Here is a 25,253-nt window from a genome sequence, read left to right on the forward strand (position 1 = left end):
TAAATGTTACATTATAGATCAACATATACTGGGGAACGTTCTAGCACGGTGGAATTAGTCGCAATCGCACTTTTGGCTGACATATGTTACATGCCTGGTTTCAGATGTGAATGAAATGGACATACTTGAAACTGCGATTAGCCACAATTAAAGATGAACGCTAGGCCATGACAAGATAGAGCTAACGGGTCAGCGAAGCCAGGCATTAAAAGACGTACAGGTCTAAAAGCTGTCCGTGAAGTAGACGTTGTATTTATAGCCCTGCTGCTGTATGGAGAGGTGGAAGAGGGGATCGGGATGTAACGTTATGTGCCTGATGACGGAATGTTCATCCACCAGTCGATGCTAACAAATCATATGCAACACCCGAAACTAACGCACACTAATTCACTCAGTCATTCCGCCATTCATGCAGCCACTTAACACGTGTGATCGCCTTCAATTCGGCGCTCGGGCTATTCCTTCAATATTAGCGAGTTAAACATCCAGACATGTAATATTTGATTGTCTAACATCCAGTCATTGACTGTCTCTCCGCTCCGGTCCACCATTGCAGCCTGCCAGCCTGAAATCTCAGCGAGTTCGTATATTTTCCAATGATACACTAAGGGGAAACCCAATCAACAATACATTGGCTTCGTTACATTCCAACTAACTAACCGCTCATAACGCATTTGTATCGGTTCAGACGCTACTTACCCTGGAGCTCGGCCATAGATGCTGTTTTAGGATTCCCCCTCCAATGAAATAGTTTAGGAAATGGGATACAACACCACGCCTTGTAGGCGGGCCACAGGGTAGATGGATCTGTCTGCAATGAGTGGGATTTTCTTCACATCGACCTCAAATGGCAAATATCACATTGTTGCAACACCTACCGTTGTGTCATTGCTAATGACATTAGAATAATGGCCTGCAGAAAATCTTTTTTTTCTACCTGCATTGAGAAAAATTGCTTTCAATGTTGCACACTTTTATCTTATACTCACTACAGTCGCATGAAGATATATTCAAAACAAAGATTTTGCCTTTAATTTAATCTAAATGAATGGATTTCTGTGATAACAATATGCCATCTATAAACTCAAGCAATGTTGTCATAATAATCAATGTTTTCACCATATCACCAAACCAGTGATATTTCAATAGTGACTTCCAGAGACACTGTTCCCCCTTGGCTGTAAACTAGACACATGATCAATAACAACATACACTGACAATTCATAACAAAGGGGACTTAATAGAGCAGAGAAAGTAAAACATATCTCGACCTACACTTCATCATACATGTTTATTAACGAGGCACACGCATACAACTCAGTATGTCGTACGAGCAATCAGCATGAAAAGAAAATGGTTTACTGCAACAACAAAAACACCAATACAACTTTTTTTTTTTTTCTTTTTTTTTAAGGCATACCATAGCACAGGTTAGGGAGAGCTCGCACAGCAGAGGGCCCTCTGCCGTGCGGGTCTCTGGGTCACAGTTCAAGACATGTAAATGCATCAGACCCATCGAGCTAGCACACCTTTTTTTTTTAAACCCCCCCCCCACCGCCCCAATATTACATGCCACACCATTGGAAGTGTGCCGAAACGGAGCCGTGACAGCACAAGGGGACACGAGTCACATAAGCCACGTTGTCAACATCACAGTAAACCTATCGAGGGAAGAGATGGGATGGAATGTATAGGCGACCTTGGGGAGCGGGTCGCCTGAACGCCCGCGGATCACATATGTCCAGAAGAGGAAGTCGGAGGAAGGCTCCCAGAATGAATACCTGAATGACACCCAAGGAGTACCACGCAACGCGGTACCCTTCCCCTCTACACGTGAACGAGTTACAGATCGGCCGTATACAGCAGAGAACACGGCGACACACACACAGCGTTACAGCATCAGATACGATTAAAAGCCTAGGATTCACTTTTGTTAGTATCTGCAATGGTGACGACTAGGGGCAGTAAGAATGGTGATAACACAAAAGCTTCCACCCAACACTAAAACAAACCAAACATGGGGATGGGGTTTGGAGTTGCTCCACGTTGGAAGTGGAAGCTGTACATGGGATCAGGGTGAGAACATCTTTCAAGTCCAAGCACGTTGCACCATGGGAACCGCACTCACATCACCTAGAATAGCTATCATATTCCAAAAACATCAGGAATATATTTGTCCAATGCATGCACGGGACCATTTAATAGTGTTTTATAACAGGTTATAACAATTAGAGCACACTAATGAAGACTTCAATTCTATTCAACACTTCCTGCATTTCACAACACATGCTGACATCTTACAATAGTATTTCTGTTCGAAATGTACAAAGTCATAGGTCTTAGAAATATGGGGCCATGCGGGGTGAACAGGACATATATACATAAAGAAACAAATCTGATAATTCATGTAGATAAGATGCAAGAGGTTGTGTAGATTGTACACAAACCTAAAAGTGGGATAAAAAAAAAGATTGTAGAGTCTACATATTTTGGTGGGGGGGGGGGGAATTATATCCTATAGAAGGCCTTGGACAGAGACTATGTTTTGTTTGAATGTGGAAACCCCACTTAATAACAATCCATTTGGTAAACTAAGCTCATAGGTGTTTTTCCATGACACCCAGATTTAGCAAACACAGGGAAATTGTCTAGTCGTAGACATACTCACACTCATATATGAAGCAAGTCTCGATATTAATGTTTTTACTCTTAAATTATATTACTTGCAAAGCACACACAATCCAGCTTTACAAACAATTTAGGTTAGAGAATCATCACTATACAGAGGACCAATTGCAATTATGATTTTGCCTATTGCCCGGGACATAATTATGAAAGGTCCAGCATGGCATGGTCATGCCATGCTCGGTCAGTATGCATCTATAATATATAGCTCAGACTGAGTGCACCAATGCAACATTAAGGCAGGGATTTAAAAGAGGATTCTACAAGTTGAGAATGGCAAACATTTGTGAAAAGAATACAATCATGCATCTTTCAATATTCTGATATACATTTTTGATTTAAGAAAATATAATCAGGTCCCTATGAAATATTTCATTTGAAAATAAAATCTATACAATAAATACAAATGTTCTTTCCTATTATCATGGATTAAATCGATTTTTATGTTTGACCTAACTGGAGATATTAGTTTTCTTTCCTGTTTCAGATTTAAGAAAGGGCATGCCCGTCAGATTAAAGTCAGAATGAGAAGTTTTAGATGGGGAGAGACGTTTAAGAACATTTAACGTTCGTCGTGGGGACATGGTGTCAGGCTAGTAGAGCTTCTGCGTTAGTAGTTTCCATCTACCTTTTATAAACCCTTCCCCAAAAGATGAATTCTTATTTGGCCACTCAAATTTGATGTGAACATAGAAATTAATGTGAGCAAATTTCTGGATTGTAAAAGTAGGTGACTTTTACAAACCTGTTTCCCTCCTTTAATTTATTTGATCCACGTGAATGTCTTCACCAATTTCTACATTTAATCTGTCTTTTCAACAATATAAAGTATACTGTACTTCCTTGAGCTTTTAATTGTTGCAAGACAAGCATAAATAATACATCATGCATCAAAAAAAAAGTTAACAAGCAATTAAGCAAATATATAAACATTTGCCAACTACATTTTGATACTAGATTACCATGTTCACATCATTTGTATTAAATGTTACTTTGACTTCGATCCACCCCGTTTTTAGTTTCAGCTCATTTGAATATTCTACACAATGCAATTATTTGAGGCAGAATACTGTACCAAAATGAGGTGGGTAACCAGATAAATGGAGTATACCACTTGGACAATATAAATACAACCTTATGCATAAATTAATGTAGGTGAAATCAATGTCCCCACTAACTCACCTGACATAAACACTGATTTATTCACAAGAGGAAATAGAAATTGACATTGATTTTTGAGTTCAAATGATTCTAATGAAGACACTTGGACATCAAAAATGGCAACTCATGAATAACTATGATATAAAAATGGATTAACAAGATCAGACTTTCCTTTCCCTGAAAGTGTCTGTGAGATGGAGGGCTGAGAAAGGACCAGGTAGAGAGGTAAGATGAGGGGGGCGGGTGTGTGTGTGTGTGTGTGTGTGTGTGTGTGTGTGTGTGTGTGTGTGTGTGTCTCCACTACCAGTCTGCATTCTCCCAGCTCTCCTCGGCGGGCTTTGACGGGCTCTTGACGGGCTTCCCGTCGCCCGCCTTCTCCCAGTTGTTGTCCCAGGCCTCCCAGCTGTCCCCGGTGCTGTGTTTGTTGTTTGACGCCGCCTCCGAGCCCCAATTGTCCCAACTGTCAGAGCTCTTCTTCGTGGAGTTGTCCGCCACGGTCCAACTGTCGCTGCTGGGGGACTTCTTGGGCTTCAGGGAGGTGTTGCTGCCAAAGGTTTCCCAGAAGTCCTTGGCAGGAGGCTGTCCGGCGCCGGCCTCGTAGACCCCGGTGGACTCCATGTTCTGGTAGCTGTCTCCGGTGGACCTGAAACCAAGGAGGTCGTGGCAATGCTTTACACCACGCCACGATCGACCGACCGACGTGACGTGGAGATGAAGGTCACTAGCTCACGTTACTCACCCATCCTCGGTTTTTCCCATGAAGAGATCAGTCAGTTTGGAGCCGGCCCCCTGAACCTATGGCCAAGAGTTTCAGTTTAACAATGCAGTATGTGTGTTAAGAAACCCTAGCAGTGCTTAAGATTATTGAGATCCATGACGCAAAATGGTCATAGTTGAACTTGTAGTTCATTAAAACTGTATATTTAGGAGAATATCAATGTATCACAGGAACGGCATCCATAGCATATTCAGTGCAAAACTTTTAACAATTAATCATTTAAAATTATATATATATATATATATATATACACACACACAATCACATTTTAAGTTATCAATAGTCATCAATGTGGTTAACGCAATCTTTAATACGTAGCTGCAGAGCTGTGTTTAACCAAAGTCTGCAATGTCCTTATATTTAATGATTTCTAAAACTCGTATCGTTGTGAAAATACTTGTCATGCAAAATTGAATACAGTACTCACCACCAAATTAATGGCAGCAAAAGAAAAACGGAAAATTCTGTTAATATTGGTGAAACATATACAACACACCCAAACCAGTCTCCGCTCAGGAAACTGAATGGAAACAGACCCTGACATCATTTTCCATTAATTTGTTGTGCAGACCTTATGGCTTTTTAAAGGGCGGTCTGAATGCGGGCCAATGAGTAGAAGAATACCAGGGCTGGGAGACAGAGTTCCTTGCGGAGGAGACTGGTTGAGGATTTGCACAGTGAAGCAGAGGTCTGTCCTCCACCATCCTACCTTGTTGGCCAGCCCAGAGATGCCTACTGTCATTTCATCTAGCAACTTCCCTTCTTTAACCTGGATAGGCCACATTATTAGAAAAATAAGACTTCTCTTCATCAAGTGATACAAACGCAGAATAAACAGATGAAAAAAACATTTACAACAACTATGAGAATGTGTTTTTAAGCCATCATGCAAACACATTCTCACAGATTTTCTGGACAAATGCAGCTGTGTTGTGCAGTTCTAAACATTCAATGTTACACATACACGCACATAGACAATGGCTACTGCACGTTAGAACGCAAAAGCAAACAAAGTAGTGTGTGGTACAGCTGGTGTTGAAATACATACATACATACTTGATAAGTGACCTTTCTGGAAAGCCTTATCAGCCTAATTATTACAGAACGTATCACTACAATGTAGTGTACAATGCAAAAGCCTTAACATTACCCCAAGCAGCTTTGTTTTAAGCAACAGAGGCAGAGAAAGAGACAAAGCCCTGCAAGTGTGCCATACCTTCCATTACCATGTATGGGCATTTCCATAACAAAAGACGTATGAAATCAGTTTATTATAATTATAGTATATAAATATCTTTATATTCCTATAATAGTATATATTAAACTTATTTCTTCTATTTATTTATTGTATTTAATAATTAATAAAAAAATATATACAATTTTTTACATCTGACTGTTTTTCTCTAGAAAGACTATACTTTTCCAGAAAGACCATAAACAGATTAAAAGCACAGCGGCAATAATTTCATTGTGGAAAATTTCAGAAAGCAGCTAAGAATCACACCTCTATCTATAAGTTCAATAAATGCACAAGCAGAGGGTCTGACTAGAAAGGCCATCAAATCAAGGATGTAAACATTAGCTCTGTTGCTTTTGTCGGTCAACAGTGCAGAGCCACCTCCCACACGCATCGTGTTGAAAGCACACATTCACCTCTGAAGCCGTTTACTGTCAGTGGCCACTACAGCCCGCCACCAAGCCAACAACCTCAAACATCAATGTTACCTTTTCCTGGGTGGGTTTGATAACATTCTCATTTATTGTCTGTCCTAACTCTGCGGCCTAGTTGGAAGTGAGAAGGAAGAATTCACTTTAATGAAATAAGAGAAGTTCAACATTCGTAATGCAAGAGGACCGCATAGGCACTGAGTGGCGATTGCATTACGGAGTATCATTAGTATCACTGAATGAGCAGTGGTGTAGTGGTGTGGTGGTTGATCTTGCTCACAGCCTTTACCAACCCCATGGGATACCAATTTGTTATTAGTCATTTTACTTTACTACATCCTGGGTTATTTTTTTGTTTAAAAAATGGACACCATTGTCCAAATTATTGTTAATCCTTTTTTACAAATCATACATTGTATTTGGTCCAAATAGATTAAAGAAAGTTAGTTTCCCAACTGTGTCGTTAGCAGTAAGATGTCCCACACACAACATGACACCTCTGAAGCAATTTCAGCAGAAAACTAACGATTATCAGCTGAACTTGGAGCTGTCATGCATTAATGGATATCCCTATGGCAACAGGACGCCCTGACTCAAGTTTACTCAATCATTGTAGACTACCATATGTATTATTTCTGTGTAGATGTCTAGATGATGCCAACATCATCCTTCAGTTATTTAACTTCTCGCTAGCAAACCATTGTCCGAGAGATAATCCATTAAATGAGTTAGTGGTGAATAAGTTAGAAGGCAAAATCAGGGATGTGGCAACATAATCAAAATTACATATACAGTACATATATATATACATTAAATCCAAATGCAAACGCTGCATTCCAAATCACAAGAACCACAACAATTTCAACCCCAAATTAAACAAAAAAAGTATGAGTGGCAGATGTCAGCGTTGTAGTGAAAGGGCCATGCAGCAGGTATGTTTTACCGGTTCTGGGGGCGCTTTATAGCCCTTTAACTACATCCAGAGAAGGCAGAGGAAGGTTAAAGAGGTAGAGCTGATCACAGCCAGAAGGACTCATTCATGCATAGACGTAACGTAACGTAAAAGTTTAAATATGTGTGTAAAGAAATTAGTATTTAAAATACTAATCAGAAATAAGATGAGAAGGTCTACCAAATTGGAAGAGTCGTGTTTTCTTATCGTCATGATTTATGGAGAAGGATTTAATTGTATATAAAATATTTCATTGCATTGTTTTACATTTTATTTGATCTCATTCTCCTACCTTTAGAGTTGCTTGGTTTGCCAGTTTTGCTGTCTGTATCGAGTGAAAACAAGAGACAGAAAACAAAAGCACATTTTAAATTCAATTTCAAATCAGATGTGATAAAATGTATAAGATGGATATACTTACATTGTCTTTAGCAACAGTGGCAAACTTGCTGGCTCCGACAGCAAAGTTGCTCCAACCCTAGTGAATTAACAAAGGCCATTTTAAAGAGGCGTTCCACCAGTGACTCACCCGACTCTCTCTAGTGTAATTATGTGAAGACGCACTGAATATATAGACGTCATGGCATTGTTCAGGAAGTCGTCATCCCTCTTCTCTGGGGTCACCGTGTTGCCGAAGCCGACGTAACGGTTCTCTTGATTTCCACTGTAGCCGCCTCCGCTAGAAGTGGGATGTATGGGGGAACATTAGAACCCCTCGTATCTAGCCTAGAGAAACTGGTTGAGGATACGTACATCATACATGTGAGGAAGGTTTGTATGTAATGTTGTTATACCTTTGATAGGAGTTCACGTCATCACTCAACCAATCTTCAAACGCCTTGTCGCCAGGCTTTGGAGGGTTTTGCCCGGGTGCTACAGGGCTGTACAAGAGAAATATACAAATAGACAAATATAATTGAGTTAATGAATCACTCCACTGGCAATTCAAAAAAAGAAAAATGCTTCAAAACACCTAACAGGATTTAATTCCAGTTTACCGACTAGAAGCGGACATGCTAGTCCTAGGTTGAGGAGATGTCCAGTTTTGGGCAGTGGAAGTCTCGATGGACCATTCCCTTCCATCTGCTATAGTAGCGACCTGTTAAAGACAACACAACATGGGGTCAGATGCTGCTGTCATTACTTCAAAGTGAAAGTGAAACGTTCCCAACGGGACAGGCTAGCAGGTAAGCTACCTTGTCTCTGAATAGGGCCGCAGTCTTGCTGTTGTATTTCTCCTGCAAACTCCAAGAGGGATTATAATCATCCTGGAGCTCCAGAAACAGGCGGAACTTCCCATTGCCCCCGGCCTTCATTTTCTCAAGCTCGAGATCCTTCCACTTGTCCATGGTGACCGAGCGCACAAAGCTATAGAGGGAAGTGGATGTCATGTTAGAAAAAGGAATTAAGAAATACATTTCAAATTCATTGCTGCCATGAAGAATGTACTCAGTCAACTGTTAAAAAAATGATGAAAAAAATTGTAATTATACTTGATTATAAACCGTAATGGAATACCCAATGTTGTTTCGGTAGCTACTTGATACTTTTGACTTTAAGAATTGTTGTATTTTTTTGCGTGACCAGGAAGATAATTTGTGCTACATTAGATTGCTTTTCCTGTGCTTTAACTCAAAACATTTAAATAATTGTAAATAAGTTTAATAACTTGACGGGGCCTCGGAAAGACCAATTCAAATAGCAACTAAAATGTAATATTTCAAATAAAGTTATCACATTTAATATTACTTATGAAAATAAAAAAGAATATGGTTATAAACACTTATCATCAATCTCATTTAAAGATTTTATAATATGTGATTGTTTGGTAAACCTCTAACCTCATTTTTTAAACGTACCTGAGATGTACTCCCAGGCCCCTGTGCTTCCCAGAGCATTCGAGACAAATCCATATGCCATACGTAACACTAACCCACTGGGGGTTGAAAGCACCACACTCGAAGCAAAGCTGGAACAGAAATGTATATGGTTATATAGACACATTTGATTTATAAATATTATGAATAAAGATGAAAATATTTGGGATTTCGTTTTTTTAAGAAGTTATAACGAATCTCCATCCTTAAGGAAATTGAGTGGATCTGGGATTTGGAAAATAATATTGTCTTATTGTCTTATTAAACAATTGGTTGCAACCTGCAGACACCACAAAGACTTTCTCAAAAAGTATATATGTTATGGTCCAGACTAATTGTTGAATATCTTTTCAAAAATCTGTTTAACATTTACTGTCCAGATCATTTGCTTCAGTTTTGTCAATTCACCATCGCATGATCGATAATCAGAGCTTTCAGTTGAGTGCCTACATTGTTTTCATCTTCGGTCCGTACTTCCTTCAGAACTCTCCTGGTCCTCGGACTTGCCATTTTGCCACTCTGAAGAGAAAGTAAAGGTCGGTCCAAAGTAGCCTCAACAGTACAACCGCTGTACACAAGATATGTGTAAGAAATACACCTTCGTGTGTTACAATCACAACACATGTACAGGAATAGTCTCCAGGTATTGCTGACATGTCTACATACTGTCTGTACAGTATGTAGACAAAGTACAGTCTGTACTTGTCCACTCAACTGGAACAGTAACTGAGTGACATGAGCTTTACTCTCCGACATATGAACTAGACTCTGAACTAGAGAAACCAAAGCTGATCACAATATATATAACGTTAGTCTACAATTTCCATGATACAATAAAGATTTGGTCAAAGTATTGAGCAATTAACTCACCCAAAATATGCTAAGCTAAAGAGCCCAAAACAGAGCTAACACCAGGTTTAGTCAAGAAATGTCGCAAAAGTAATGTCAGGTTGTTATTAGTCCATGGCTGAGGTTCGATGTCATGTTAAAGTTATTGATGAGCATCTTGCTGACATTCAATTGGGCTGATACTGTATTGATGACTGCTAGCGTCAATGCTAACTGAGTCTTTCTCATCCTTTACCTGTCAGTGAATGGTTTCCAGCAACACGACTCTATACGGGTTTGGTTTCAAACACCCCGAGAAATATGTTCTTCACTCTTCGAGGCGCAATTAGTATTAGATTACGATACACTCACGCTAATTTGATCGAGCTCGATCGACTATGAATGTGGGCTGCTGATGCTACACACCGGTGGCCATGTTCCTGTTTGCCTACGTTGGCATTGCAGTGCATTCTGGGAGTTGGTCGTGTCCGTCGGTTCTTCTTCGGCTTCTCTTGTGACGCGTCCGGCGGAGCCCTCATGCGTCTAGACTAGAGCTTGATAGAAGACCTATTCAGCAAAACAATGTTGATTAAATAGCATTAAGCAAAAGACACAAATATCAATATAGTGCGAAGACCGGGGATCTTTAGACAACATTGAGTGATCAGAGTGATCCCAAGAGAAATGCTTTGGATAACAGCCACATCCTACTCTAAATAATGACAGAGGGGGCTTTATAGGGATGGCATTGTAATATTACTAGTTTGAAATTAAGAAAATATACATGCATGTCGCTTAATGTCTTATAACATTAAGACAATCATTGCATATAACATGCTTGCAAGTCAAGTGTCAAGAGTAAACAATGTGTCAGGATTTAAAAAAAAAAAAAGTATATTTATTCAGAAGAATCTCCAATTAATGATCTGCCTTTATATTATTAAAATAATATTATAACATTGAATAAATCAATCCCACATCAGTCCAACCCCATTGTGCAGCAGGTATGATATTTAAGCAGTTTGCACGGAAAAGGGGTGTGAGCTTAGTAATGTATGCTTTACTATATACAGTAAAGCCCATTGAAACCAATTGAGGTCCTCATCCTCATCCTCATCGTCGTCCGCTTATCCGGGGTCGGGTCGCGGGGGCAGCAGCTCAAGCAGGGGGCCTCAGACTTCCCTTTCCCGGGCCACATTGACCAGCTCTGACGGGGGGATCCCGAGGCGTTCCCAGGCCAGTGTTGAGATATAATCTCTCCACCTAGTCCTGGGTCTTCCCCGGGGTCTCCTCCCCACTGGTCGTGCCTGGAACACCTCCCAAGGGAGGCGTCCAGTGGGCATCCTTACCAGATGCCCGAACCACCTCAACTGATTCCTTTCTAAGCAAAGGAGCAGCGGCTCTAATCCGAGTTCCTCCCGGATGACTGAACTTCTCACCCTATCCCTAAGGGAGAAGCCAGCCACCCTCCTGAGAAAACTCATCTCGGCCGCTTGTATCCGCGATCTCGTCCTTTCGGTCATCACCCACCCCTCATGACCATAGGTGAGGGTAGGAACGAAGATCGACCGGTAGATCGAGAGCTTTGCCTTGCGGCTCAGCTCTTTTTTCGTCACAACAGTGCGGTAAAGCGAACGCAATACCGCCCCCGCTGCTCCAATTCTCCGGCCAATCTCACGCTCCATCGTACCCTCACTCGCGAACAAGACCCCGAGGTACTTAAACTTCTTCACTTGGGCTAAGGACTCATTTCCTACCCGGAGAGGGCAATCCACCGGTTTCCTGCTAAGAGTCATGGCCTCAGATTTAGTGGTGCTGATCCTCATCCCAGCCGCTTCACACTCGGCCGCCAGCCGATCCAGTGAGTGCTGAAGGTCACAGGCCGATGATGCCATCAGGACCACATCATCTGCAAAGAGCAGTGATGCGATCCTTAGATCACCGAACTGCAACCCCTCCCCACCACGACTACGCCTCGATATCCTGTCCATGAATATCACGATTGGTGACAAGGCGCAGCCCCAATTGAGGTCATTCATCACTAATAAGGTGCAGTGTGAAGTATGTTGAGCTACGTCAGAAAGCACACACCGTCCAGTGCACTAAAAAAGTTGTAAACTGCTGGACATAATCTCTCTAGGTATATATCTAGGTATTAGAGATAATGCCCAGCAGTTGACAACTGGACATAATCTGCGGTATATAATCTCTAATATCTAGGTATAATCTCAACAACGTTTTAACGATGACTTTAACGATGAGGTAAATCAAATGATTTATGGCTTTTTTGTCACATTGTTAGCTGAGTAATGAACAACAACTCAAAGTTGAGATTCTAAAAAGGGACAATCTTCACATGGAGAAACCTGATAGTGATATCATTTATATTATTCGAGCTATCCGTGTTCATTGTCCATGACACTCTTAGGGAATATTTCCTTCAATTTGTTTATGATGACCCATGGCTAATAAAACATTTACAATATAATAAACATTATGTGTAGTGTATTGTTTTTTTTTTACAGCGGACATAGTTCATTAAGAACAATAACATTTTATAAAAAACCTATGGTATGGGTGGTATGGGTCTAACAAAACCATAAAACAACAATCATACAATGAAATTAAATCATAAAGTATTAAGGGGTAAAATATAAAGAAAACTATCTCTATCTTAAATAGTGAGTATTTGTTTTCAAATCTTAATTACCTATATTTTCAAATCAGTAAAATATTTGTCTTTCTTAATTATTAGAATTGTTCTATTAATATTAATATAAATATATTAATATGAAAGGAAATATATTGTGTCTCATCAGCTTTACCAGCACTTTTTTAAAATCATGTGGAGTTGCAGTGCACTGTCACTTCTGTGAAGCTTTGACCCAGAGGTCAAAGCTTCTTATCTAAAGGTGAATTGCAGTATAAAAGAGCCCTAGAGCCACACGACTCACAACTGTTCATTGTGCATCAACATGAGCCCATCGTCGACAAGCTTGAGAGTGCGCCTGCCGGCGTTGGTGTTAGTGCTGGAAGTCATACTTCTGGTGCTTTACTCTTTCTTCGTCACGTACGATGACAATGCCAATGCTAAGATGCAGAACAACATGACCAAACCGATGGACAACACTCTTTACCGAGACTATCCCTACTTCGCAGACGTGCAGGTGATGATCTTCGTTGGCTTCGGCTGTCTGCTGGCGTTTCTACGCTTCTACGGCTTCAGTGGAATGGTCTTCAACTTCCTCACTGCCACTTTTTCGATCCAATGGGCGATCCTGGTGCAAGGCTACTTCCAGTTCTTCCAAGACGGCAAGATTCACCTCGCGGTGATCAACCTCATAAATGCAGAGTTTGCGTGTGCAGTTGTTCTCATCTCATTCGGAGCTGTGCTCGGCAAGACCAGTCCTGTGCAGCTTCTGGTGATGGCCTTCTTAGAGATCCCCTTCTTCTCTGTGACAGAGTGGGCTGTGTTGAAGTACATAAGGGTAAATGATGCAGGTGGCTCCATTGTAATTCACTTATTTGCCTGCTACTTTGGCCTAGGAGTGACATTTATGCTGTATCGACCCAACCTAAACAACGGACACTCGAAGGAGATCACAAGCTACCACTCAGACATCCTCTCTGTACTGGGGACGCTGTTCCTCTGGGTGTTTTGGCCTTCGTTCAACTCCTCCCTGACCTTGAAGGGTGACGACCAGCACAGAGCAGTGCTCCACACCTTCATAGGGCTCAGTTCCTCTACCATGACTGCCTTCGCTCTATCGGCCGTGTTCAACAAAAAGGGCAAGCTCACCATGGCCGACATCCAGAACGTGACCCTGGCCGGCGGTGTGACTGTGGGGGCCTCCGTGGACATGATGATCTCGCCTGCGGCAGCGTATGCCCTGGGGGTCCTGGGCTGCACGGCCTGCTTCCTGGGCTACAGGTACCTCACCCCATTTCTGGCTCAACGCCTCCGGATCCAGGACCAGTGCGGCATCCACAACCTCCACGGGCTGACGGGGCTCATCTCGTGCACAGCCGGTATCTGTGCCATCCTGCTGGCGACCGAGGAAACGTACGGGCCGAGCATGTACGAGGTTTTCGCCCACCGCTCTCCTCCCGAGGGGGATCCTAAGCTCCTGGAGCTGCGGCAGTTCATCCCGGGGCTGAAGGCCGGTCTGGGACGCAGCGCCGAGGAGCAAGCCCTCTACCAGGTGGCTGCCATCTTTGCCACTATCGCAGCGGCCGCCGTGGGCGGCGTGGTGACTGGTTTTGTCCTCAGGTTGCCCTGCCTGGCTTCCCCCGACGACGAAGACTGCTTTGACGATGAACTCTTCTTTCATATGCCCACTGACTTTTACACTGAGGTGAAAAAGGCTCCCATCACCGAACATGACTCCAAGGTTTAGTGTGTTGGTGTGAGGTGCAGGATGTATTGAATTTGAATACATGTTTTAATTGGCTCTGAAACTTTCTTGAATGCTTTAAGACAGAATGACATAGGTCAGTGGATTGCATAGTTGGAATGTCGATAACCATATATGTATGTTCTAAGTATTCATGGAAGCCATACATATCTTTATGACTGATGTGGTATTTATTTGTTTGGTTGATTAGGGTCAAGGGTGGTTTTTACCTGCTTAACACATTTGTCACCTTAGGAGGACCTATACCACCTTGAACTTGCTATTAGTCAATAATTATTGGAATACATATTGTTATAGGGGAAACAGTATTAGGATTGGAAGCATCTTTTATTTTCACTGTATACTTTATTAATTTATTAAAAAATGTGAATCATGTTATTATAAATGAGTATTAAAGACTATTAATGGAAACTAATCACATGCTTAGTCATTATATAATTGATCACTAACTTTTGATTAGCCACCTGGTTTATTGTCATTATCCTTTTTTATAACATCCTGAACAATAGCTTTCCAATACCTATGTTGCACGCCATAATTGATTAATTTAATAGTTGATAATAATAATAATAATCCATCGTCAAGCAGCAGAATCAAGGATAATGGAATTATTTTATTACAGTTTCTCTAGGCTATTGCCAATAGGAAATATTTCATGCATGGTAACCACTGATACAGATAAATACAGATAAAGGGCAGGGAAAAATCGGGTTATCTGGAAAAAAGGGTTGGTTATTTAAATAACCAACCCTATCATTAATTAATCCAAACCATGCCTCCATTGCTCCAATGTGCCAATGTGACAATAGCTGATAGAAATCCTCCATGACACCTTTCCCAACAGACATCCAATAAACCTTTCATATATATACTGACTGAGGGCTATCACTAAGATAAGTGTATTACACGTGTTGTTTTATGATGAAGTATTAAAACAGTAGAAATAAAAATACACAAAACATAATATAATTATATTATAATGTATTCATTTACTTATTTTAATGCACATTTTAATAATCCTCAACCATCCCTCTCATTAATTTTAACCAAAAATATATATCAAGTAAAAATATGATAGGTGAACACTTAATACCTGTGATTTATGTTTTGGTTCGATTTAAACACAATAACTAGAACTTCTTGGACTTTACCTAATAAAAATAGAATATAGAGCTATGAAATAGCAGATGACAAGCATGATACTTTTCGGATGTCACTAAATCAATTCAAATCAATTCATTCCAGCTGATGGCCTTCAGACCCTTATCACTACACATGGTTATTAATGAGATAAGTGGCTGGACAGTATGCAATAAGTTACAACATGTTCTTAATACTACTATCCCTTCTGTGAAAGTGCAGTTAATTCCGTGACAAAAAAATAAATGGCAGAAATGATTGTCTAGTAAGCATATGAATTTTATTTTTGACAAATTATTTATTTTTTAAAAAGCCTATGTATATATGGATAATTATAACAGCAATAACATTACATTTACTAATGGAGGGACCCGCATTATCTTAAAATTAGAAAAATAACTTATTAGAAAATGTCCTAGTGTCTACTTGTTTACCTATGACATTAAAAAAAAAGTAAGCCTTATAACATTATTTACTTCCTTATGGCTTTCAGAAAAATGTGTCAGCAACGGTTGGAATATAACGATAAGCCTAAATGTAAGGAGATAACTTGGAAAAATTTGATAGCTAGGCTATATATATTACGCAGTATGCCTAGGCCTATTTCAGCGTGAAAGTGGCGAAATAATGTGCAAGAGCATCATGAACTATGAACTATCTACTGACATCTTGTGGCGGCTTGTGGTTACTTTGTGTCCGATTTATTAGAGCCTCGAGGCTTGAAGTTTCATGCCCTTTTGTTTCCTTATCTGACTCCAGCTTCCCAAGTAATTGTAACTGCATACTGACTCCACTAAACTATGAAAGTTCATGACCTGAACTTATAGGCCTGGTACTGCTGATCATTCTAGAATGACATCGGCCGTGAAACACTTCGAAACACATATCGATTTATCTGGTTCCCCGACTATAATCTTTCAACTGCGGCTCCGAAACCATAAAAACAATCACTAGGTGGATAAGTGTGACATCTAGCGGACAAACAGCAGACTACACCAAAACGATTGATCGACTGCTCAAACGGTGACGTCAAAGATAAACAACATGCTGGTAGTGTGCTAACCCGCAAAATGTGTTCTTCCAATGGCTTGTTTTCAGTAATTAATCTATCTGTAATTAACATCTTCATCCATCACCTTACCATGGCGGTTATTTAGTGCTGATGTTCTTCCCCATGCAATGTGTCGCTGTGGCTTTTTCCTCTTCCAGCACTACTACCATCCAACTGTGTCACACTGACTGTCTTTCTATCTACAGTGTGGGAATACATCTGCTTTGACATTATCCAAGAAAAGTTGATTGATTTTAATGATTGAATCGTATCCAAACCCTAGTGATTGTGATTTATTTTTCTTCCATTCTCTATATTTAAATGTATAAGTCGAGCTTACACGTATTCACACTTAATCACAGGTAGAGTGTCTTCCGATACGAAGCATCTTAAAAACACAATAAAAAGAAACATTCGTAAACGAACGAAACTGCCCCGGAATAGGCGTGTCTTAAAAGGTCCTGTTCCCTCCCCTTTCTGAACTGCCTTCTTTCCCTGACTGTTGGTGTGGAAGAGTCTCCCAACATTAAAGTATACAAAATGTTCAACTTTGGATCCAAACTAGTGCTCCTTTTACTCCTGGCCTTCCCATGTGGATTAATATCCATCGGTAAGTACTTTACTTTGTTTAGGTGTGCAATGGCATGCAATAGTGTAACAGTATTTCGACTGCAGTCGTTCGGCATGCTACTCAGTTATCAGGGAGCGTAACATTGACGTGGCACAAAACTTCCATTCAGACCTTAGAAAAGAAGAAGGCCTGAGTAAGTGGTCATTCAAGTTACAATAAGGTTGTTGAAGTTAAATTGTTTGTGTAGTTGTATCAAAGTGTGACAGTCGCAATTCTTTAGAAATGAAATGAAAGCCATGCTCCACCTACTTACTTGTGTTGTAAAACTTTGGGAATGTTACAGCTCATTTATATTTTTTATTTAAGGGAAACCTATCTTTAAGAGTTAAGTCTTTTTGGGATCAATAGATCATATCGCTGTGAATATTGCGCTCTACTTAACGGGACGGAGCTTATGGGACACGTCACCATAGTTCCAAATACGTGTGGGGGTAAAAAATCACGGAGCATCTTGATTCGCTGTCCTGCCTCCACAGAAAGTTTAAATCAAGTTTGGAAGTTTTGTTATCAACTTCAAATGTTATCAATTGTGTTTATTATCATTTCAGCCCATGATTTCGAGCTAGTCTATAGCCTACAGTAATGCATATTGTCTGACCACTTTAAAGTTGGTCTCAAACAGCCTAGTTGAATCAGGTTTGGTAGACAATGTGCAACCAACCAATTGATGCAACAATTCTAGGCCTACACTTTAAATGTAGGCCTACATGTGCTTAAATTTCCCCCAAATAAAGTGGTTTAGCATATGGTAGGCTGATCACTGCAATTCATTCATCAGTGCTTTCCAAACTATTCAATGGTTTCACTCACGCATGTCGTCCTAAATCCTATACCCATTCCACTTTTATTACATGAATGTTGCCAAGGAAGTACCAAATGCTTTTTGTTGTTTTTGGTGGGGCGATGATATAGGCCAGGCTACTGCTGAGTCGGAGTCTGCTGAGGACATTGGACACGATGCCACAGTTGATGAGGAGGACGACGAGGAAGAGGAGGATGAGGTCCTTGTCGAGGAAGACCAAATAATACACCAGGTATGTTTTATTTGGAACAAACAGGAACCCATGAAGCATTACAAATAATTGTCCTTCAAACATATGCCCCTTGGTATCAAAATGGGTCTCTCTGGACAAACTGATTTATTTATGTTGTATCTTCAGAGTGTATTTTAAGTACTTATACTGTTAGTGTTTACTCTTGTAATTTAGCTGTATGATTGTGATTGGCACATCCTGAATGTGTTATTATGCCAGTTCTGAAAGGTCAGTTTATGAGTGTCCTACTCTATTCCTCAGGAAATGGACAGTGATGCAGAGGAAGACTCTGAATCTGCTGATGTTACCTCTCATCCTGACGCTGACACGACCATCGTCTTTGTGACCGGAGAGGGTTCGTTGTTTTAATGGGCCTTCTTCCTAAATATAACATTACCTATGCTTAGTGAAGTGCACGTGTGTTTCAAAAACACATATATTGACTTGGAGGGGTTTCTTGTGAGATGTCTATGATTGTAGTAAATATGCTATGGAATATATGTTAATAAATATACATTTATTGACACTGGACCATGTTGTGTGTACCATGTCTTTCCCCACAATACAGAGTTCCCATCCGATGAAATCGTGAAGTTCCTGGTAGGCTTCACGAACAAGGGGAACCAGGAGTTCACGGTCCAGTCCCTGGAGGCTTCCTTCCGCTACCCCCAAGACTTCCAGTTCTACATCCAGAACGTATGTTGAAACACAGTTGTGGTTAAGAGTTTTATAGAGACCCTCATAGTTTTCCAGTACATTTCAGGGAATACATTTTAAAATCAAAAGTTAGTTAGTTTGTTTATTCTATCAGTCGCATGTTTAATTGAACTATGTGGTATTCCTCTGTTGTGCAGTTCACAGCGCTACAGCTGAACACTGTGGTGCCAGCCCAGAAACAGGCCTCCTTTGAATATTCCTTCATCCCAGCCCAACCCATGGCTGGCCGGCCTTTTGGCCTTGTGATTCTCCTCAACTACATGGACACAGAAGTAAGAAGTCTCCCCATAGAGGTTTCAGAAAGATATAGTGTGGCTGGTTGTCCAATCGCTCTGGGACAAGATATTTTGATGAAGTGAAACTACAATCTGCTTCAAAGGGTTGTAAGCTTGAAAGAGTGAGAATTCACCCACAATATCTATTTGCATTTGAGTATTTGTGCCTGAAGTTGTAAAGTCTTCTGGCGCAATTCTACAAACCTAAGAATATTATTCAATAGGAAAGGTGTTGGATATGATCTACACTAACACTTGGTCTGAGTCAACCAATGGCAAGAATGATCTCTTTTGGATGACATTCGTTTACAGATTGTTGCGCAGTCTGGCACAGCACAGCTAGCTGATTGTAGCTAGCTCAATGCAAAATCAGGTCAACAGATTTTGGTCCCAATCTGTCTGTATGAGTAATTTAGAATGCCAGTATACTCACAGCTAAAAACATTTTTGGTTGCATTTGACGACATCAGTTGTTTGCTAGTACCAGTATACAGGATTACTACCAGTAGTAGTCATCTTAGTATATTATCTGTAATGTATTAACTAATGATGTTTTGTTTGATCATTGTTCTCCAGGGCAAAGCCTTCCAGACCGCCATCTATAACCAGACTGTCACCATCACAGAGCTAGAGGAGGGGCTGGATGGAGAAACGTAATGTTTTGTATTATTATTATTATTATGAGTTTTATATTATTTAAATAATAACATGAGAAATTAAGTCCATAAGAAACAGCTTTTGGTCCTTAATTTTATAATCAAAGGGTTGCATATGTATTGAGTGATCATGTGCCAAACAGAATGAGAAAGTGTGCCTGAAACTTTTTTTTTTTTAACATATTTTTCTGTTTCCAGGATGTTCATGTACATCTTCCTGACTGGACTGGTGGCTCTCATGCTGTTCGGCATGTACCAGGTTCTGGACTCTAGGACGGTATGGGGTTGAACAACATTCAAAACTCATCAATACTTAGTATATATGTTTATATCTTAAAATTTCAACTACTGGGTGTGACCATGGCATCTTTTTGAATAATAATAATATGATAAAAATATTGAAAAAATGAAAAAATATTATCTTCTCTTTATCTAATCATCTTCCCTAAAAAAAGGATTGTAAAGAACATTGCTCTTTATTTATAAAGGCATGATATTTTTCTATTTTCAGAAGAGGAGAATTACGATGAAGATTGAGAAGGGCACTGGCAACATGAATGATGTGGACATCAGCTGGATCCCTAAGGAAACCCTCGATGCCATGAGTAAGTTTTACACATTGACGCGCTCTAAAAGGAATCGTACAATGTACAACAACATTCTGCTCGAATTGATGTATCTGATCTTATTAAAAGCCACAGCATCATTCCTAACACACCACCTGTGTTACAGACAAAGCATCCCCGAAGACATCACCACGGAAACGAACCAAGAGGGCAGCTGGGACCGATCAATAGATTCCCGCTGTCATTCCCTGCCATGAGCGACTTCCGACGCCAATTTCTTCATCTGCCACAGCAACTGACTCTGAATAACCACTGCTCACCAGCCCTGGAGTGCACAGCTTCCCGTCCCAGCAGTATGCCTGACACACCCTTGACATCTGTCCTGCTGCTGCCTTAACCTGCCAGGGGGTTTGGGCCTGAAAGAGCATCAGGATCATGTATTGAAAAAATTACGTGAACAATAGTCTGTAATGCATCATTTAGAAAAATAGCACACACCAGATGTACAGCATGTGCACTAAGCGTTGAGGTATATTGTCGTTAGAGACATCCCTTTTCTATTTGTAACAAAAAGGTCGAAAACAATTCAAGCTGCCTTTCCAAGAATTTACTGTATGTGATGGGTTTAATATTGGTATTGGATTTGTGTATTGGCGACGTTCTCCATCATTCCCGTTAAAGCTTGAGTGGTTTGGATGCAGTTTTTTATTTTATGTCCATCGGTTCAACTCATCGTTTCTTCAAGGTACAACAAATAAGAGCAAAGCCTTATCAGGGAACAAATGTTTTGTTTTTGTTTACCTATTTCTCATGAAGCTTTGAAAAGTATTAAGTATTTTAAGCTTTTGTTAAAAAAAAATGTGTGCCATGTTGTCAAACTGCATGACAGGACAAATAAAGGGCTGAGGGAAATAGTTTTTTGTCTGAAGTAATTGCTGTGTTATTCCCTCATCATTTGAGGCCTATGAACAGTGGAGGCCTATGATATTTAATATAAGAATGAAATAACAATTCTGCAAATAACAAGTGAGGTTTCTTCATGGTTATATTTATGGATTACTAAACATAGTCTTAATCCCAAAGATAAAGCTTCAAAAGGAAGTTCTGTATATGGCCATTTGCGTTTTAGCAGTAGGCTTGTTTAGCCTACTTAGCCTATTTGAATAGGTCTAGGCGACCGTCGAACAATCAGTATTTCTGTTTTCTATAGAGTTTGAGTAGATGGTGCACAGCTGCCGACCCCGTATTTAACACAGAGGCGCTGTTTCACTCCAAGCCACAATAAACCATGGGATGGCAGCAGCATGTCGGGGTTATGGGTATAAGAGCAGTCCGGGATGAGAGTAGAAAGATGCACAGATAGATGCAGGTGTCCTTGTTGTCGGAAGCATCTGTGCAGACACCGCAAGACGCGCCAAATAGGCCTGCGTATCATCTTGTAATTATTTACCAAATGACAATGCATTGCAAATGACGGCCATCTGAATTGCTCAACATCGCGATTTGCGAGGAATATTTGTATGTTTAAACGAGTTTATTAGCTCCCTTGGCTTATGGCTCGAAGTGTTGTTTGCTTGGCTTGAAATGGGATATGGGATTTATATCGACGAAGATCTGTGGACTTCTAGCACTTGTCTTTGGTAAGCGTGCCTACCTAGCCTATATTTTATTATCGATGCATACAATTTTCCAATATTTATCCTCCCAATGTTTAAATGCAAGATGTTTTGATACATTGAACCAGCAAAAGCTGCAAACATGTTGAATTATGTAAAGTCTGCATGAATTCATTTGCGTCTCAGGAGAAAAGAAAGGAATATCGTATCTTCACCTTAATGTTTTTACGTAGCGAAGTATAGCCTGGCTAGTACATCGCCGGGCACACCCCTCCATGCAATGTGTTACCGAGCATCAAGGTTCACCTAGCGTTACTGTTTAGCACACTGAACATGGCGTTCAAATTAAAATACAGCAATTTTGAACGGTTTGTCGTTTAAATACTTAATTACAACATGATCTTGCCATATTCAATATAAAAAAAAATACAAAAATAAAAAAGCTAGCAAGCCTCCTATTTAAGACGGGGACTAAATACGATAACGTCCTGCTGGGTTAGCCAAAGGGCGGCACGTTGTATTTACTATTATAGAGCTCATATAATATGTCTAATTCAAATTAAATGTTGTGCAGTTGTTCGGGGTTGTCATCTGCTACTGTCTGTCTTGTAGTGTCCCTGTGCATCGTCGTTGTGACAGTCGACTCGACCGATGTGAAGTGTGAGAAGATATACAAGGACTTCTCGGACTGTGTCCTGGCGCTGGGGAAAAGCATGGACAACTACCAGGAGAACGTGACCAGTGAGCGGGGAGTTGAGGCGGTGTGCAGGTAGGCCTATTGGAGAGGAGAATAATTAGAAAATAAGCAAATGTTTGTAAGAAAGGTCACTATATAATAGTCAAATCCAGGATATTTCTTGTATAAGTATGTTTCTATATCTTTTTTTGATATTTATGCTTTGAAGATAGGCCTATTTCTATAATTCTGTAAGGCTATGCATTACGCCAACTGAAAACAAATGAACAGATGTCCGCAGATCTCCAGTGTAGAGAACAGGAAAGAATGCACAGAGTTGCTCGACTAAATAATGTATGACTATGGCTGCAGCAGTAATTACCCAGATTAGAAAAATCATTGTTCCTCTGTGCGCATTGCAAGCACAGCACTGTGTATTCAATCTACACAGCTATACACAAACCATCAAGTTATTATTCACATGTTGTATGTGTCCTGGTATGGTGCTTTAATCTATGGCAATTAAAGTCTTTGTAGTCCTATTTGAATATTATACCCAACACCAACCTGTGGAATTCTAATCACAACCACTCATGGTGTGCATAACAATTAATGTTCTGCTGTTTCAGAGCATACCTCTGCTCATCCCTGTTTCTTGTGTTTGCCGTGCAGCCACTGGGAAGCCTTCCACACGTGTGCCCTCATGGCTCTGTCAGACTGTCAGGAGGAGGTGGGCCCCATCTGGGAGACCCTGCGAGAGGACTCCAGGAAGATCCGCTTCCAGGGGAGCCTGTTCGACCTGTGCGCCCCCAGCTCCTCTCCCCGCCTCCGGGCCTCTCTGACCACTCTTCCCCTACCCCTGCTGGCTGGGCTCATCATGTCTGTAGCCGCATACGCATGAAGCGGACTCATAAGCAGACGACCTACTCCCCCCCCCCCCACTCCCTCCCTCTGCAGACCCACATCTCTTTACATTATATTCTCCCCTGAGCACTAGAATCGTCACGCCAAGGATTTCCTTAAGCAATTTAACAATGTTTGTAAATCAAACACTGCTTACGAGTTTGATCAGCACAAGATTGACAAGTTAGCAAATTGGGTACTGTTATAATGGTGTGGCAATGTTAAAGGGCCGCAGTAAATGTTAACGCAAAGCCATAGATGTTACGTTTTGGAAGGCTAATGTGTTACTGCTTCAAGAATATTGTTGTTCGGAAATGTAATTGAGCATAAGCTAAGCTATGTCAGCAAGGTTGACTTTGTGCTGTTATTTTGTCAATGCGATGATTTAGATAAACTCTAGTGACAGTTGTTTGATAAAGAAAATAACAAAACTGTTTTGTAATTAAAAAAATAGTTTATACTGTACATGTTGACAAGTATTGAACGATCTGTCAACCAGACACAGATGGAACATGCATAAGACCGCCGCATAAGGATATTGCAAGCTGTCGTGATTATATGTTTATGTGACAATCAAGCAAGGTGTATGAAACCTAACAATATTTCCCGCAAATCTTAGCCACTTCTGGCTAGTTTTGCATGGCCACTATTAAGACACCAAATTAGGCATTGGACCCACAGAACTTCATGTTCATCCTTGCTAATAATCTCTTTCTACATCCATTGTTATGGTTTGCGGAATGGGATTTGTATTGTTGATTGCTGACCTGACTTTTCAGCAACAGTCAGTGACTGACACCTCAAATGAGGTGAAGATATTGAGAATTATTTTCCAATTTAATATTCTACATGGTATTGTGTTAAAGGGCCTTTATAACACAACAAACAAATAACAATAAAGAGCTAACAAAGAGTAATAATTATAACCATGAGCCTCACATCATCCTCCATTATGACCACACACTAACGGCTTACTCAATTATGGACACTTGCCCAAATATTGCAATTAATGTTTTATTCACATCATATCATAATTTAGCCCTTTTGAATTGTGTGGTCCTTGGTATTTATAATAATACAATTTCAAACGCATGATTATTTTCAGCATACGGTTGGATGGAAGCAGATGGATTTTATAGATGCATCTGTCTGCACCTCGACACAGAGCAAGTTGTATAGATACATGCATGACATCGGATTGGATCCCAAGTAGAAGCAATATGTTTTAGTTTATTTATCCATATCGATTCTCTCCAACATTGGCATGGTTTGTAGTAGCTTGTGCTCATTTTTAAGTGGTAACAAATTGTCAACCCTTGTTTGTGTTGGCCGTAAATGTCAGATTAAAAATACACAGTATTTTTGGTTTATAAAGCATGAGAAAGAGGTCAGTTATTTAAGCTTCTGATGAAGAAAGCATGAACATGATTGCATCCAGGTCTTCAGTAACATGAAAAAGCAAATATACAAAAAGTTTATCTAAAGAACTGAATGTAAACATGAAATGCAATACCTGTCATTTCTGGAAGTCAATAAAAAAGCACAGTATTTATAAAAGCCTGTACCAAGTATTGTATCACAAAGTAATATGTTTGTAACAATAAAACAGAACTATCTATTGAAA

The 25,253-nt window shown here is 40.3% G+C and overlaps 3 protein-coding genes and 1 pseudogene across 6 annotated transcripts; 3 read left to right on the top strand and 1 right to left on the bottom strand.

The window, feature by feature from the left end:
• Positions 1–1,283: 1,283 nt before the first annotated feature.
• On the bottom strand, positions 1,284–10,399 carry arfgap1 (ADP-ribosylation factor GTPase activating protein 1). Of its 3 annotated transcripts, none has more exons than XM_084463993.1 (13): positions 10,206–10,399; positions 9,572–9,640; positions 9,104–9,213; positions 8,441–8,612; positions 8,243–8,343; positions 8,039–8,125; positions 7,809–7,923; positions 7,666–7,722; positions 7,537–7,569; positions 6,350–6,406; positions 5,334–5,393; positions 4,586–4,641; positions 1,284–4,489 (listed from the first exon to the last, which is right to left on the bottom strand). In XM_084463993.1, the coding sequence occupies exons 2-13, from the start codon at positions 9,629–9,631 to the stop codon at positions 4,147–4,149; spliced, it is 1,251 nt and encodes a 416-aa protein (XP_084320119.1). In that variant the 5' UTR covers positions 9,632–9,640; positions 10,206–10,399; the 3' UTR covers positions 1,284–4,146. The 3 variants fall into 3 exon arrangements, with proteins under 3 accessions (XP_084320119.1, XP_084320120.1, XP_084320121.1); XM_084463994.1 differs by having other exon boundaries at positions 9,572–9,689; positions 10,206–10,382; XM_084463995.1 differs by lacking the exon at positions 6,350–6,406.
• A 2,525-nt stretch (positions 10,400–12,924) lies between these two features.
• LOC311338214 (ammonium transporter Rh type B pseudogene) lies at positions 12,925–14,346 on the top strand (annotated as a pseudogene). The gene has a single exon. The product of its transcript is annotated as an ammonium transporter Rh type B pseudogene (transcript).
• A 2,683-nt stretch (positions 14,347–17,029) lies between these two features.
• On the top strand, positions 17,030–21,348 carry LOC311338591 (translocon-associated protein subunit alpha-like). The gene is made up of 9 exons (XM_084463886.1): positions 17,030–17,165; positions 18,099–18,220; positions 18,482–18,575; positions 18,789–18,916; positions 19,075–19,209; positions 19,789–19,865; positions 20,067–20,145; positions 20,380–20,473; positions 20,601–21,348. Exons 1-9 carry the CDS (start codon positions 17,096–17,098, stop codon positions 20,663–20,665), a joined length of 864 nt encoding a protein of 287 aa, XP_084320012.1. The 5' UTR covers positions 17,030–17,095; the 3' UTR covers positions 20,666–21,348.
• A 677-nt stretch (positions 21,349–22,025) lies between these two features.
• LOC311338674 (neuritin-like) lies at positions 22,026–23,627 on the top strand (the record flags this gene model as incomplete). The annotated part of the gene is made up of 3 exons (XM_084463982.1): positions 22,026–22,074; positions 22,663–22,819; positions 23,399–23,627. The coding sequence occupies 3 exons, from the start codon at positions 22,026–22,028 to the stop codon at positions 23,625–23,627; spliced, it is 435 nt and encodes a 144-aa protein (XP_084320108.1).
• Positions 23,628–25,253: the final 1,626 nt, after the last annotated feature.

This window comes from Micromesistius poutassou (assembly GCF_964030765.1).
Source record: "Micromesistius poutassou genome assembly, chromosome: 2".
Lineage (NCBI taxonomy): Eukaryota > Metazoa > Chordata > Actinopteri > Gadiformes > Gadidae > Micromesistius > Micromesistius poutassou.